We start from the raw sequence: 17,517 nt of genomic DNA on the forward strand, positions 1-17,517 counted from the left end.
TTTATATTGTTACTTTAATTCTTTGTTGTAACATTTGAATTGAGTAAGATAACGCAATTGTGTGATATAATGTTTCGAAGGAGAAAAATAAATTAAATAATTACTACTACTTTGATTGGAAAAGGAAGAGATTTAACTGGTGCCAATTGTTGATATCAAGTCTCTTATATAAATGATCTCTTAAGCAACTAGCGCCAAGTTAAATTCTACCAAATTAAAACACATATGATATTGTATCTTTATTATTTGCTTAATTCTCTAATGGTACATAAGTATCAGTAAACTTAGCGCTAATTGTTGATATTAAATCTTTTATATGTACACAATATATATCATTAGATTTAAATAAATAATGAAAATAATAAATCTGAGTTTTATTTTTTTAATTTGATACAATAAAGATACAATAGTACCACTTGGGTTTTTATAATTTAATTCCTCTATTAAATGAATAATCATATGTTTTATAGAATGCAAATTATTAATAGAAATGAGATAAATATTGGATTGGGGAAAAAGTTTCGTCGTATTTTTTTATTTAAAATTGTATATACAATATCTTCGTCAAAAATGAATGAAATTTAAATTAAAAAAAAAAAGCTTTTAAAGCTTGAAATCTCTACTTTCGAAAAGTTACTATATTTTTTGAGTTTTTGTGAGTTTGATAATTTTTATATTTAAAAAACTACGAGCTGAAAAAAATATCACCTATCGTGAAAGAAATTTGAAGATTTCCCTACAAAATCATTTTTTAAAAATGTTCCTATGATTTTTTGTTCCTGAGTTATTCGCGAGTTAAGTAAAGGAGCATTTTGACTTTGATTGCTCATAACTTCGATAAAAATCATAATACCGCAATTTAAAAAACAAATTCTTAAAGCTGAAACTGTGCTCTAGCGAATGATATAATTGTAACAAAACTTTCGCAACAAATAAAAAACTTTTGCAAAGAATTTTTTTTAATACAAAGAAACTTTTTCCCCAACTTAATATAATGAAATAAATAAATAAATAAATAATTTTATGAAACATTCAAAAATTTATAATCCTTATTTTTTTAAAAAACAAAGACACTCTTTAGTGTAGATTACGCTTTTTACATTTCTTCCTCTTTTTTAACAAAAGCAAAAATTTTGTTTTCTTTCTATAAAATAGTTTTTATATGAAACAGTTTTTCAAATTACGTAATATGAGATTTGATTGTTATTGATAATCTAGTGAATATAGCAGTAAGCAACTACTGCGTTATGCAATAAATGGTTATAAAGTCACGCGACAGATATCGATCGATTAATATCGTAATTCATCTTAATTCTATAATGTAGCAATTTATGATAATATCTGTAATATCATACACGCAAGTCTTATTTATACTCTTTCACGATTTTACAGACAGTACAGTTTACTGCTTCAAGACTATTGCATATATACACTTAACTTTTTCAAAACATGATAATAATAAGAAGTATTTAAATTAATTAAAACACAAAATAATACACTTTTTTATTACTATTTGTCTTATCAATTAAGAAATTGCAAATCTTCATTCTGTATTTAATTATATTCTTTACATATATAATATTCCTTTTTTTTATTATAATAATAAATAAATTGTTTTTTCATCGCACAGGTTCCCGCGAGAACAACAGACATTGCCAAATCATTTCTACTTCACAGACTTCGAGAGGCATACCGCTGAAATCGCATCTTTTCATCTGGACAGGTAATATTCAACACTTTATTATTTATAAATATACGTTTAGAATACATATATCTTTCTCTACTATCTATCTATCTAACTCTACAAAAAAAATATTGTTTGAAAAAAATAAAGTTAGATAAATAAATATTGGGATAAAATTAGGAAAACTATATAATATTTCAATTAAAAAATTCAGAGATACATCAAGAAATACATACAATTGTACATAATAAATACATAATAAATATAATTATTCATTTAAAATAAATTAGTAAATTAAATCCAATAGTAATAAGCAAGAAATTATATGAAATTGAATAAATTTATCAAGTTGATTAAAACATTTCTTTGCATTTTTTTACTATTTCTTAAATATATAAGGTATCCCCGAAAAGTCTCTCATGAGCATGCAGATCATATAAAAAAATACATACCCCTTACCTTTGTCTAAAAAAAATAATATATTCAAAGCTCATTGAAACTGGAGAAAGACACTTCGGTGCAATTCCTTGTAAAAATTAAAATGTATATACTTATGTGAACTTTTTAGCAACCAATTTTTCAAAAAATATTTCTCTCGATATGCATTAAGTTAAGGTCCTTTTGTACCTCCGTTTGTATCTTAAGAGGTTCAAAATTATAAATAGTTGAAAAAAATATTAGCACCCCATTTTGAGATATTTTAAATCTGTAAATGAGTGTTTTGGGATTGTTTGTATCCATTCGTACTACCATCAGTTTTATTCGTATCCTTAAAAGAGCGAAATTTTAAAATAGAGTAAATTTCGCCATTTTTGAAAATATTTTAATTCTGTAAACACCCTGCTTAAAGAACTTAATAAAAATAAAAAACAATAGAAATTTGTAGAAATTTAATTTATAGAAATTCTATCTAAATATCTAAATATTTATAGAAATTCTATCTATCATATCAATCGGAAAACAAATATCACAAAAATGTAAACTATTATCGTTTTATATTGAATCTTATTTAAACGATAGAATATCAATCTGAATACATAAGATTCTCTCTACGATCCTATCACATTATCTAATTTAATACAAAATAAATGATAGGATGTTTATATGAATCTATAGTTTGATAAGTAACGATAAAACTCTCATATTGAGATAGAGCGGATTAAACTAAGTCCAACAAGAATCCTCTACTATTTTACAATTTTCGCGATTAATTAACAAGGTGTTATTTACTAAAAATCGCTGAATATTAATTTTTAATAATTTTTTATTCAAATACTATCAACTTTACAGAAAAACAAGTAACAAAAATTGTTTATTTTCTTTTCATAGAGTTCTGAGAATTTTTTCAGAATTTTTTAGTACCGTATTTTCTCACGTTGGTAAAAATAATTGCTAATAAGAAAATGCAGTACTAAAAAATTTTGAAAAAATTCTTAGAACTCTAAGAAAATTGTTTATTTTTTTCTATGAGAATCAGGGTTATCATATTGTTGGCAATACAGGGTCTTAATAATTATTAAAATATTTTCGAATCTACAAGATCTACAAGAGGAAACATTCCTTTATCGTATGATGAAAAAGAAAAACAATCCATTATGTATTTTTATTTTTATTGCAAAAAATTCAGCCACTTTTTAAAGCGAAATCGATGATTTTTATTTGACAAACCGTCATTTCCTCAATTATCAATTTTTTTGCCTGTTCATCCAACTATATGTAGATAAAATTAAATGCTATCAGATTTTTATATTTTAGACCAGGATGGAAGATATCTTACACACCAGTAACGCGCGCACCATTTTGAGGAAAGATACCAGACGTAATATTGTAATTTTTTATTCAAATTTAATAAAAAAAAACTGTAAAAAATTATTTATATATAAATATAGTAAAATAATGTTCCAAAATATAGTAAGACAATGTCCCAAATATATTTTAGACTTTATACTTTGGTCAAAAAATCAATGTTTTCCCTAAAAAAATGGAATTCCCCACTTAAATACAATAGAATTATTTAAATTCTTTTACATAATATGATTCTTCTAATATAATTATTCTGCATATAAAAATATTAAGATAGAAATATAAAAATCTAATAGTTCACAAAGTGTTATATATTTTATACTGGCACATGTTAACAAGGTGTTAAATAACTCATAACTTATTAATTTTTTGATAATCGTATCTTAACACTTTTATGAACAGAATGATGAGATGAATCAAATAGTTTAAAGAACACATAGTTGCTAAAAAAAATATATGCAAAATGAAATAATTTTTTATATAAGCAACTATGTATTTTTTTTACACTATTTGACTATATCGATTTGATTATACTAATTGATTATTATTGATTACATATTATTCTGTCATAAAACTGTTAGAACACAATTATCATAAAATTAATAGTTTACGGATTTTCTAACATTTCATGTCAATATGTGCCAGAATAAAACATCTTGTAAACTATTAATTTTTTATCTATATCTTAATATTTTTATATGCATAATAATTAGAAGAATTATATTATGTAAAAAAATTTAAATACTTCCATTTAAAAAAACAAAGTTGATCTTGAAATCTTCGAAATACTTCCACCACTGGACAAAAATTATTTTGATGACATATAATAGACCCATTCATTATCGTGTAATTTTAATTATATAATTTTTCTTATATATTTTTTCTCTAGATCTTCTAGATTTGAAGATATTTCAGATGGTAATGTTTTTGAGACACTCTGTATTGTCAACAATAGGATATGATAAATTTTCTATAACATCTGCCTTATTAAAACATTTAGAGACATTTTCAGATTAAATTATATATATAATTTTATATAAACATCTTATCATTTATTTTATGTTAAATTGGATAATGTTAGGAATAACATAGAGAATCTTGTGTATTCAGATAGATATTTTATCGTTTAAATATTAGGTGTACAACTTCGCTTCCGCCGTTTTCCTATAGATGGCTTTAGCGGTAAGTGATGGTCGAAATACATAGATCATAGACGTCATACAATAAACTTGGGCATCTGTCAACATAACCCCATAGAAACATTAGTCGATTTGTGTCTGCATCATAAAGTTATTCTCGATTGAAAATGTCAGTTTACGAGCCAAATTCTCATCATTTGCGGGAGGTTTTAATTTTTTGCTTCAATATGAAGAAATCTGCGGCTGAGGCTCATCGAATGCTCTCAAATACTTATGATGAGGCCGCTATTAGTGAACGAGTCGTGAGTGGTTTCAACGCTTCAAGAACGGTGATTTTGACATCGAAGAGAGAACCACTGGCATAGCGGTGGAAGAGAGAAGGTTTTCGAAGTGAAGGTATTACTTGAGCAAGACTCGTGTCAAAATCAAGAAGAATTGGCATGATCATTGAGAGTGACTCAACAAGCCATTCCAAAACGCCTCAAAGCCATGGGAATGATTCAGAAGCAAGGAAATTGGGTGCCGTACGAATTGAAGCCGAGAGATTGAACGGTGTTTGCTTGTGAACAACTGCTTGAAAGGCAAAGACGGAAGGGACTTCTGCATTGTGACTGGGAACGAAAAATGGGTTCATTACGATAAAACGCAATTGATGCGTTTGAGCCGAGACAAATGGCCGCAATACAACGAGAGACACGATAAAGTGATTTTGCAGCATGACAATGCTCGACTCCATGTTGCGAAAGTGGTCAAGACATACTTGGAAACGTTGAAATGATGTAGATCTTCCTACCCCACCCGCCGTATTCTCCAGACGTTGCTCTCTGCTCTGACTATCACTTGTTTCGATCAATGGCACACGGCCTGGCTGACCAGCACTTCCGGTCTTATGAAGAAGTAAAAATTTGGATCGATTCGTGGATAACCTCAAAAGATGACCAGTTTTTTCGACGCGGAATTCGTACGCTACCCGAAAGATGGGAGAAAGTAGTGGCCAGCGATAGACAATACTTTGAATCATAAATGTATAACCAGTTTTTTACAATAAAGCCTCGAATTTCGGAAAAAAAACGGCGGAAGCAAAGTTGTACTCCTAATAAGATACGATATAAAACAATAGAAACTATAACTTCTTTATCTTATGTGATATTTGTTGTTCACACAAAATGGATATGATATGTTCAGGGTATCATGATACGTTAAATCATAGGATTTCTATCAAATTTCTATAAATTTTTGTTCTTTTTTTATTAAATTTTTTATGCAGGATTCTTTCGATGTTATGAGGAAGCAGATGCCATGGCTGGAGTCCTCGCTCCAATCCTTCTTACCCTAGGGGAGACAAACATTCTCCGCAAGGCTCACTCTACAGTATTTGACCGAAGAGAAGGATAACTGCGCGTGGTGGGAAATTTCCACCACAATAATTATGTCTTCTATCTCGTCGCCCCTCTCACCAGAGAGGAGCACCAGGTGTTCTTCTCCTGCCGCCATTATATCGGCGTTTAACACACCGAGAATAGACAGCTTTTAAGGGAGAGAGTGGTAAATTACTCCTCTTCTGATTGGACGCGGTTATCAAAACTCCATAGAAGAGATTGGAGAAAATTGTCATGTGATCTCCATCATGATTGGACGCGTCAATATGCATTCAGTGAGCGGTTGTAATATTGAACCCATTAAAACTCTATTCATGTGACTAATTTACCACTCTCTCCCTCTGAGGCTCTCTAACCTCAGAGTGTTCATCGCGTCTTATGTAGGAGCAGCTCTCCCTCTAACTAACTGTGAAGAATGAATGTCCCCCCTTATTCCCTTTCGGCTTTCTCTTTCCGCAGTATAACTTACTGACAAAAAGAGGATACCACTCTCCCTTCTCACTCTCAAGCATCACTCGGACCAGAACTGAGAGCGAGAGATCTTATCTCATTTGCATTGTCAATAGCAAGGAAAGGCCGTTAATTTTAATCAACTTTTTTGGATGTGGAATACTCACCAAAATATGTGCTGCAGTAAAGCTACAGGACCTTGCTATTCAGTCATTCTCGAAAAAATAGCGATAAAATATTTCCGAATAGAAATTTTGGTCAGGCTCTAATAGGGACCTAATAACCGTGTCCTAATGTCTGTCAGGTGCTCATCAGGTAATCTTAATTAGGTCCTAACCGTAAATGTAACGTCGAGAATTAAGATTGTGTAATCATATTTTCCTTATTTGGACTTGATGATTGCCTTTTATTGCGCCTAATAACATTATAATCCCGAAAAAAAAATATAAATCTAGTTTTATTATTAAAATAAATATTAATTAACATCATTTTTTTTCAGAATACACATGATAAAATTATAATTAAAAAAAATTCCCCCATGAATGTGGGAATTAATTTTATGGTGTTATAAAACAGTGCTACGAAATGGTTAACCATCCAAAAGCTGTATTACATTCAACATTGCTTGATTTTATCAACACAATACGGAAACAGCTTCTTTGATGATCCATGAATGTTAATGAACATATAGCTCTCATATAGCTAGTCAATATAGTCCTGATAGAAATTTGTGAAGTTTAACCGAGCATCCAGTCAATCACTTATTATTTAATATTACTAATTTCTTTTGATATACAAAAATATTATATAGCAACTGAGCAAAATTAGTTAGATAATTAGTTAGTAGATAATTATTCAATTTAATAATCTTATCTCCAATAATCAAAATTATGTTTATTTAAAATTTTCGGTGTGTTTTTGTACGAAACGGAAGAATCTAACATGTCGCTCTACCCTACGAAGCGAGATATTAAACTTAAAGTTAATGACTATTTATAAGTTAAGAAATCTGTTATATGTAGGACATATTTTACCGCTTCCTGATTAGGCCCAAGTAATAGGGAATTCCCGACTAAGACATACTCTACCGCTTCCTGTCCCTATATTTTGTACTAATTCATTATGCAGTCGTTTTGAGTTCATAACGATAGTTGCATAGCTTACTACATAAAATACCTGTGCAACTATTATTATGAGCACATAACAATTATATAACAAGTTAGAATTGCGCTGTTAATAGATCCAAGTGGAGATTCCCGACTATACAATTTTTAAGCCAATTCTTGGTTATTTAATATAAAATTATGATAAATATTGAAAACAATACTTCCAATGATTTTGACCTTGACATATATTGTCAGGACTCTAAATGATCCTCGAAGATTTTAGCCCGCGCTCATTATTCGTTAAAAAGTGAACAAAATAAATTTTATATAAATTAGAACACAAAATTTATCACAGCTTCTCTGCTTATAGAAATTAATGATTTTCCACGCGAAACGAGATCTATCTCACTTTTCTCTCTTCTATCTAGAAGCGCATGACTTTTCATGCGAAGCGATTTCCATCTCACTTCCCCCTCTGCTAGGGGTGTGCAATTTTCCATTTGAACCAAAGTCCGCCACGATCAGATAAGGATTGGATTTGATTAGGATTAAATCGGGGTATGGCGGCAGAGGGAGAAACGGAGCCCCCCCCTCCCCCCATCCACACATGTTCTTTCTGCACAAAACTATTTGAAATAGAACAATTATGGATGTTGTTTTATTCTTGAAGCAAAGAGGGGAAGAACATGTGTGCTTTGTCCCTCCCTCAGCATCTCGATTTAACCCATCTTTTTCTTTTCTGATTATGAGGTAGACTTCGATTCGCGTAAAAAATCGTACGGCTCTAAGTAGGGGGGGGGGGGGAAATGGGGTGCACTTCACTTCGCGTGGAAAGAATTGTATTCACATAAGTAGGAGGAATGTAAAGTGGTTTCTTGCTTTAAATAAGAAGTTACAAATTTTTTGCTTTAAAACCAAATTCTTTACTTTAAAAACAAAAATTTTACAATGAAATAATGTTTTCAAAAAAATATTTGTTTCTAAAGCAGAAAATTTTATTTTAAAGGAAAGAATGTTTTATATAGCAAAACTTATTTTGTTAATCACTTTTAAACGAATAACGACCGCAGATTAAAACTTTTCAAAGATCAGGGTCATGACCTTGACAATATATATCAAGATCAAGGTCGGAAGTAAATCCGTTGTTTTCAACATTTATCAAAATTATTTATTATATTTAATTATTTAATATGAAAATAATTATTCATTTAAAAAAATCGGGTAATTAAAAAATACTTTCATATGAAATTAAAAATTAATTCTTGATCAAAATAGAAATTTACAATGACTGTTTTACAATAATCTTAGAGGAATGAAAAAGTACTTTTATAGGAAAATAGGATAAAATCGCCTACTATGAGATGCCTTTTTTTAAAGGTTTATAATTTATTTATTTGTAACCTCAATTTCTACCTTCACGTCAAATTTATGAGAAATATATTTAATCGCCAAAAGTTAGCAATCGATAATAGCTATACTTTTTGTTGTATATGAATTTTTTTTCAAAAATGCCGATTCAAAAAAAGGGTTCCTAATATAAGATACAAGGGTTTTCTTATATAATGTATTATCTCATAACAGGAAACCAAGGAAAAAGTAAAGATAAGCTTTTTATATACGCTTTTGTTATATTACATAAAAATTAGAAACAAAAAATTTAATAATATTATAATAATTATATAATTTTTCAAGGTTAGTGTGTATGTGTGTGAGAAATCTCAACAATAATAGAATCATTTTTAACATATCGTTCGATATATATATGCTTTGGGATATTGAATTGTTTAGATGCTTTCATATTATAGGTCAATAGGTCAGAAAGTTCTATCCGTTTTTTTGCAAAAAATATATGTTTATTTAAGAAACAAAATGAAAAAGTACATCAATAAAAATATCATCATCGTTAGCGATGACTTTTTCCCATCTTTCAAGCAGCAAGCGAATTTCGCGACAAAAAAATGACTCATCTTTAAATCAGAGATTCATTTTTCGATGTCTTCATAAGAATTGAAGCGTTCCTCAACAAGTGCGTGTGCCATTGACCGAAACAAGTTGAAAGGGGCAGTCTGTGAATAAGCCGCACGGGATAGCCCTTCCCAGCAAAGTGCTTCTAACATTTCCTTGACAAGTTTGTGACGTAAGGCCGAGCGTTGTCATGAAGCAAAATCACTTTATGCTGTCTTCGTTCTGGTCGTTTTTCGTGCAATGCTCGACTCAAACAGAATTTGTTCTCGGTAGAGATCTCCTGTGACTGTTTGATCAGATTTCAACAGCTCATAGTATATACATCTTTCTGATCTCACCAAATAAGGAGCATTGCTCTTCTTTTGTCCTTCTTTCCATAGATGTTCCATTTTGGCGTTGATGTTGAGGATTGGCCGAGTTTTATCGCAAATGGTTTTTCGATGTTTGGGGTTGTCAAAATAAATCCATTTTTCATCCCCAGTGACAATGCAAAAATCCCTTTTTTTGTCTAGCAAGTAGAATTTCGTTAATGGCTTTTCATTTTTCAATGTCTCTTGGCTTCAATTTATATGGAACCTATTTTCCTTTCTTGTAGACCTTTCCCAAGGCTTTTAAACGATCAAAAATAACAGATTGAGCACAATTTAATGTTTCTGCAAGTTATTTTATTCGGAAGCGTGGCATGGTCCTCATACATCAATGTCTGCAATTCTTCGTCTTCGAATGACTCTTGATCGTCCAGAATGTTCTTTGTCCTCCACATCAAAAACACTTTTAAAGCGTTGAAATCATTCTCTGCATGTTTTATCGGAAGGAGCACTATTACTATAAACTTCTACAAGCATTCGATGAGCTTCAGCTGCAGTTTTCTTCTATATGAAGCAAAAGATTAATTCTTTGCGCAAATGACGCTTATTTGGCTCAAATTTCAACATTTTCGATGTAGTAAGAAACAATATTATTGATGCGAACATACACTTTATATATACTGAATTTTGACAGAAGATAAAATTAAAATATTAAGTTTGGTTTAGATATTAGAAGTATCAACAGTTCTAGCTACAGCTACTCGTCGCTAAATGAACGGAACTTTTTGATTGACCTAATAGTTATGAATATCCTGAATATCTCATATTATGATTTCTTGCCTTTTTTACCAAATCTAATCTTTACAGATCTATCTAATCTAATCTAAACAAATCATTATATCACATGTTTTCTTTCAATATTATCTTACTCTATCACTGCAGACTTTATTATCCAATATTTCTTTTTATATAATAAAGCAAGATTTAATTTAAAGACTAACATCAAAAATTTTACAACATTCCAATTTCATTTCTTTTTTTGTGTGATCTAATAATGAATTTTCTATTAAACAGATTTCAATCTAAGAGTAAATTAAAAGTTCAAGATAGAACCAAATATATGTTCTTATTAATTTAGCAGAAATCCCGCTATCTCATATTAGGAGCCTGTCCCATAATAATAGGAACCCATAATAATAGGCGATCTCACCCTATTCATAACTTGGTCAAAATAGAAATGACTGTTTTACGATATGTCTATTCACGTTGCTTAAGACTTTCAAAATTTTTGAACTTAAAATAAGATAGATATATTTGAGCATTAAAAAAAAAGAATGCGAAGATGTTGAAACAGATGTAAAAAGTCCAAGCAACGCGAACAAATCTAATAATTTCACAATTTTTAGGATTATATTTATCATATAAACATTTATGATATAAACAGTTAAAACATAACGATTTGTTGCACCTTGTACATATTATAATTATTGCATATATAGATATAATCAAGTTAAACTTAAAGTTAACTGCGTGTTAGGCAGATGCAGTTGTTTTTCAGGTTATATATACGTGCTTCTATATTTTATGAAAATTTGTGTTCATTTTATTTGCAATATTAATATTCCGTAAATGAATGTTGCAAAAGAAAAAGAACAATAAAATTATAATAGTAAATTGTTAAAATATGTTTTAAAATTGCCCGAGGCGCTAGAGCATGGGGGGCGCCAGGATATGAGAGGCGCCGCTCAGAGGAAAAAAATTACTGTTCAAAAATTGATGCACAATTCCTATAACATTTGTTAGTAAGGAATGTAACTTTAGTAAATTAAAGCTCATTAAAACATATTTTTAGTCTTCGAAGTCAGAAACGGTTAAATTCATGTTATCAACCGAGAATGCGTTGATAAACGAAGTGGATATTAATGAAATAATGAAGGAGTTCGCTGAAAGAAAGAAAATAAGTTCATGTGAAAGTTGTCAAATTTGAGAAAGAGATAAAGTTTTTTATAAGATAACAGTTTTTTAAAATATGTATAAAAACATTTAAACAAAAATACTATATAAAAAAATAATAATTAAAAAAATTAATTACTTTAAAATACGAAGCATCACTACAGTCTGAATGTTAAGACGTTGAACTATTATATATATGCATTTAAATGACTTAATTTCAGAAATTATAATTGTGTGCCGATGTGATTGTTGAACTTTCAACGCAATCTGAAATATTAATAATCCCCCCAAATTTCTCAAATTTAATCTTAAAAAACTATAATAAACTTATTGCGAAAATTTATTGTCTCGGCCGGGAGTCGAACCCAGATCTCTTGCATTGCGTGCGAGCGTCCTAAGTCTTTATACTACCAAGATCTTAATTCATTCATTTAAATGAATATATATAGTTCAACATCTTAGCATTCAGACTATAGTGGCGCTTTGTATTTTAAAGTAATGTATCTAACATAAATGGTCTTATTTCCAATCTTATTATTATTTATACACGCTCGCCTACAATGCGTAACTCTCTATATATATCGGTTATTGCGAAAAATATTGCTAAGGTAATCTAAAGTCTCTCGGTAATCTAAAGGTTTAGGACGCTCGCACGGAATGCAAAAGATCCGAGTTCGAATCCGCAATCAATCTGAAATATTATAATAATTTCCCCAAATTTCCCAAATTTAATCTTAAAAAACTGTAATAAATTTATTGCAAAAAATATTGCCTCGGTCGAGAAAAAAATAAAAACTTTTTTAGTATAAAAAAATAATAAAAATATAAAAAAATTAAGAACAAGATCTTATTTGCTACGTTCTCGTCGTGATGATAGTGCAGTCCTAACACAATTAGGAATCCACAAAGAAGAGGGGCGATTTTTTGGATTTCTTGCTCGGAACGCCATAATTTCTTTAATGGAATTCTACCTTCCCACCAGTCCATCCAGCTCAATATCTAATGGATATTAGTGAACAAAGAAGTAATGTCTAATAAAACCATTATCTCTGTCAATCGTTAGTTAATTTATTGTGAAATTCATATTTTTTATTCTACTCATTGCAGGAGGGATATTCTCAAAGATAATATCTTGCAAAAAACCAGCTAACGAATATAGAGCTGTGTTGATTGAAAAAACAATAATTCTAAAGGGAACTTTCTTGTGTATTTTTGGTAAAGCATATGCCTTCGGCAAGATGGAATCACTTGATCGAAGACTCCACAATTCCTTATCCGAAATGAATTCCTTCTGATGGCATTTTTTTAACATATTAAGATTTTTTTCAATCATCATTGCCGAATTTTTTTTAACTACCAAATATATATCAGAATCTTTAAATAATTCAATAATCTTGCTATTATAAAAGATCATATCCATGGATGTGATTACCCTTATCCGCTCGTGAAAAGAATGTCTTTGTTATTATTACATTATTGTGTCGTTAATTTCAGCTCATTTTCATTTCAGTTCATTTCTTATTAATTTTTCTAGCATGAATATTCAAATATGGATTGTTATGGAAAAACTAATGGAATTCAGTAATGGCGATGTTCCTAATTTTCGATATTAATCCTAAGTTATTGCGATTGGAATAGCTTTCAGTATCCTTGATGAATTCCCTGATTGATTTCTCTTTATTGTTGGAATCTGAGAGATTAAAATTGTTACCCAGTTATAACAAATTTGTTATATATGTAGGAATGCTTGTCTCATTTAAATTGACGAATCATTTTTTGTTAGTTCGTTCGCGGATTAAAAGAAATGCCTTTAAATTGGTCAGATTCGATATTGATAGTGATCAAAGATTCATTAGAATCAAAGGAATATTTTGGCTAAACTTTAACATTTTAGTTTCTTTTTTATTGTTCCTAATACAGAAAAAACGTATTGGTTGGAATTATCAAATTCTTCGCCTTTAACCAAACAGAAGAATCAAATTCTCGAATGTGCTTGGCAGGAAACCAAAATTATATATTGTATTATGTGATATATAATTTTGATTCTTCTTTTTGTGAAATAGGCTTACTGGAAAAATGACATTAAAAAAAAAACGCATCTTACAATGATACCTCACGGGTGATGTAGAAAGATATTATCGGAATGTACATTATCGTAATTATGTAATGTATTAGAAAATTACATTAAGATATATATATATAAAATTGTATATATATATATATATATATACAAAATTCCAGTTTCATAGGGTACCCTATATATATAGGGTATGTAAATATGAAACCGGAATTTTTTTATAGAAAATACACGTTTATTGTATGAAAATGATAAAAAATATTTTATTCGAAGTATTGTCCATCGGTAGCTATACATTTTTTCCACCTGTTTGACAATTTGTGCCACTCCAAAAAAATTGTTGCTCTTTTGAATGAAACCAGTCATCTAGTCATTTTCGTACATCTTCGTAAGAAGTGAAGCGCTGCTGAACAAGTGCGTGTCTCATCGATGCAAATAAGTGGAATAATCGGACGGAGCCAAGTCTGGTGAGTAAACTGCATGCGAAAGTATTTCCCAACCAAATGCCTCAATCGTTTCCTTGACCAGTTTTGCTGTGTGTGATTGCATTATCATGCATTATCATGAAGCAAAATCACTTTGTATTGCCTTTTTTGATATTCCGATCGTTTTTCACACAAAACTTGATTCAAATTGATCATTTATTGTCGGTAGCGTTCAGTATTAACGGTTTCGCCAGATTTTAGTAGTTCATAATAGATCACACTTTTCCCACCAAACACAGAGCATTGTCTTCCGTCCATAGCGATTTGGCCTTGCAGTCGATATCGATGGTTCGCCTAGAGTTACCCATGATCTTTTACGCTTAGGATTCTCAAAATATATCCACTTTTCATCGCCAGTCACAATTCGATGGAGAAATGACTTTCTTTTGTATCTGGCGAGCAGCATTTCGCAAGTGATTTTTCGTGGTGGTTTTCCTGCTGTCTTTCATTCAGTTCATGTGGAACCCATTTTCCCATCTTCTGGATCTTTCCCATGGATTTCGTATGGAGACGGCTTCTCTGTCACATTCAATTGATTCGTGAGTTGTTGTTGAGTTTGAGCATCATCCTCCAACAATGCTTGCAATTCGCTGTCTTCAAACTTTTTCGGTGATTTTCCAGTTTCGTTTTTCGTTTCTCACGTCAAAATCGCCACTTTTGAATTTTTTAAACCACTCAAAGCACTGATTTACCAAGAGCATACTCACCGTAAATTTCGACAAGCATGCGATTCTGCAGCAGTTTTCTTCAAATGGTAACAGAAAATCAATGCTGTCCGCAAATTGTAATTTCCAGGCACAAAATTCGACATGTTCAATGCTATTACAAACTATACTATTGTATGAAACTTGTATTGTTGTGAGTTGAAAATCTTTGATGTCAGATGTCAGAATAAGGAAATGGCGTCAATGACGCCGTCTGACGGTAACTACATTGACAGCTATCTTGGTAAATTCCGGTTTCATATTATATTTACATACCTATGTATGACTCCATAGTGATTTGCCATACACTACTAAACAATTCACAACAAATTTGACAGATATCACTTTAACATCAACAACATGGCTACTATGATCTAATAAATTTTGAGCGTCCCTATTGAAAGACCTATACTAGTGTGAAAACTCTGGAAATCAATACAATTGTTATATCCACAAGGCTCCTCGATTCTTTTCTTTCGTGAGAAAACTACAACGATCTCTTTTTGGCGTAATTAAGAAATAAGTAAATTTTAAATACATAGCAAATCAAATATTGATAAAATAATTAAAATTTAATTTTTCTAATGACAAATTTTACCGATAGGGCTCAGAGTTAGCCAAGTCACGAAGGGCAGAAGGTCAATAAATTTTTTATATTAAAACTTTGTTTACCAGTGTTTGACATTGTTCGCGCGCTTTCGGTGTTAGATAAGACTAATTATAACCATTCACCAATCTGATTCCTCCAAGTATCCAATTCCTAGAAGACACTAAGTCAATGACGCTAAGTCTACTGCCAAAAACTAGGAAGGACATATCGTCCCCGAATATAAATACAAGGGCTCTTTGAGAGAGGAGGGCACTCTTTTTCCAGTCATTCATTCCATCAGTCACTTTCAGTTTTAAATTAAGTAAAATCAGTGTACACCACATAAAGGTTTCTTTGAAGTGCATGAATTGCTCATCAACACTTTATCAATCCGGCTTCCCTCAATCGAGGGATACCAGCCGTCTTTCAGTCCTTTTTATCTGAGGAATTCGCCGCAGTTATTCTCCACTCGACCGTAGAGATACTAAGTAATCGATATCTCTACTCGGAAACAAAGATTTTTTTTTTTATTTCAGAACATCTCAGAAATTTTTATTTTTCTCCCTCATCCCGTAACACCATTGCATATCTGCTCGAACCGATTAATTATATTATTGGAACGTTTCAAGCAAATGATTTCTCTTAATTACTTGAAGCGGTAAAACGCTTCGAGTAATTACATTTCATCTCTTTCCTATATCACGAAGCAGTAGAGCGTTTCTCTTAATTACTTGAAGCGGTAAAGCGCTTCGAGTAATTACATTCATCTCTTTTCCTATATCACGAAGCGGTAGAGCATTTCTCTTAATTACTTGAAGCGGTAAAGCGCTTCGAGTAATTACATTCATCTCTTTTCCTATATCACGAAGCGGTAGAGCATTTCTCTTAATTACTTGAAACGATAAACCATTTCGAGTAATTACATTTCATCTCTTTTCTTATGTCACGAAGCGGTAGAGCGTTTCTCTTAATTATTTGAAGCGGTAAAGCGCTTCGAGTAATTACATTTCATCTCCTTTCCTATATCAGAAAGCAGTAAAGCGCTTCTCTTAATTACGGTAAAGCTTCAAGTAATTATATTCTCTCTCTCTCTTTCTCTCTCTCTCTCTCTCTCTCTCTCTCTCTCTCTCCCCTTTTTTTCTCACTTCGGATTATTTGGAGCGGTAAAATGCTATTGAGTAATTCCCTCATTTCTTGATTTCTACCATCATTAGAACAGATAACCCGCTTCTACCCTTTCACTCATCTCAATTATTTATTAATGTTTTTCCTCTCCTTCCCCTCTTCTTCACTTATCCCAAAATGCGTATTTCAATCAAATTTAAAAATGGAAATTTCTAATAGGTGAAACGGAATCGCCATCGGGCGCAAGAAGCGAGCGAAGATTGAAGCGTTCAAGAGGGATTCCAATAGTAGTAAAGATTCAATCAGGAATTTTCCTCTCGGAAAAGGCCCGCGCCCAACTGAACAGGAATATAAAGTACGATAGAGCCAATAGGAATCCGATCGTTGAGCGGGAGGTTCCACCCTCGATACCTATCATGGACCTTACTGAGGACAATCCTCCCTCCCTTCCATGCCTAGATCTGGAATTTTCTTCTCCTTCGTATTCTTCTATCTTGGTAAATTCTCCATACTCCGTAATACTTCCTTCCTCCTTTTTCCCCGTTCCTTCCGAGGACGATAGATCCCTTGAAGAGATTTTCCAATCTCTTCAATCGCTCGTTGAGTCTGCGAGGTCCTCCCCCCTTTTAACCACACCATCACCTCGTTCCATATAAACAGAAAACCTAATTATTAGCTAATCTTAGATTTTTCTATTGTAGCGTATATATACATATATATATAGATACATATATATATATATATATATAT

At 31.1% G+C, this 17,517-nt stretch overlaps 1 protein-coding gene across 9 annotated transcripts in view; it reads left to right on the top strand.

The window, feature by feature from the left end:
- LOC108686259 (extracellular serine/threonine protein CG31145) overlaps nt 1-17,517 on the top strand; it is a 234,514-nt gene that overhangs the window by 186,091 nt on the left and 30,906 nt on the right. For all 9 annotated transcript variants that reach the window (XM_018191470.1, XM_018191472.1, XM_018191474.1 and 6 more), the window contains one exon: nt 1,631-1,723. In XM_018191470.1, coding sequence (XP_018046959.1) covers nt 1,631-1,723 — 93 coding nt within the window. The remainder of the gene's footprint in view (nt 1-1,630; nt 1,724-17,517) is intronic.

The sequence above is a fragment of the Atta colombica genome, unplaced genomic scaffold (assembly GCF_001594045.1).
Source record: "Atta colombica isolate Treedump-2 unplaced genomic scaffold, Acol1.0 scaffold17, whole genome shotgun sequence".
In the NCBI taxonomy this organism is placed as follows: Eukaryota; Metazoa; Arthropoda; class Insecta; order Hymenoptera; family Formicidae; genus Atta; species Atta colombica.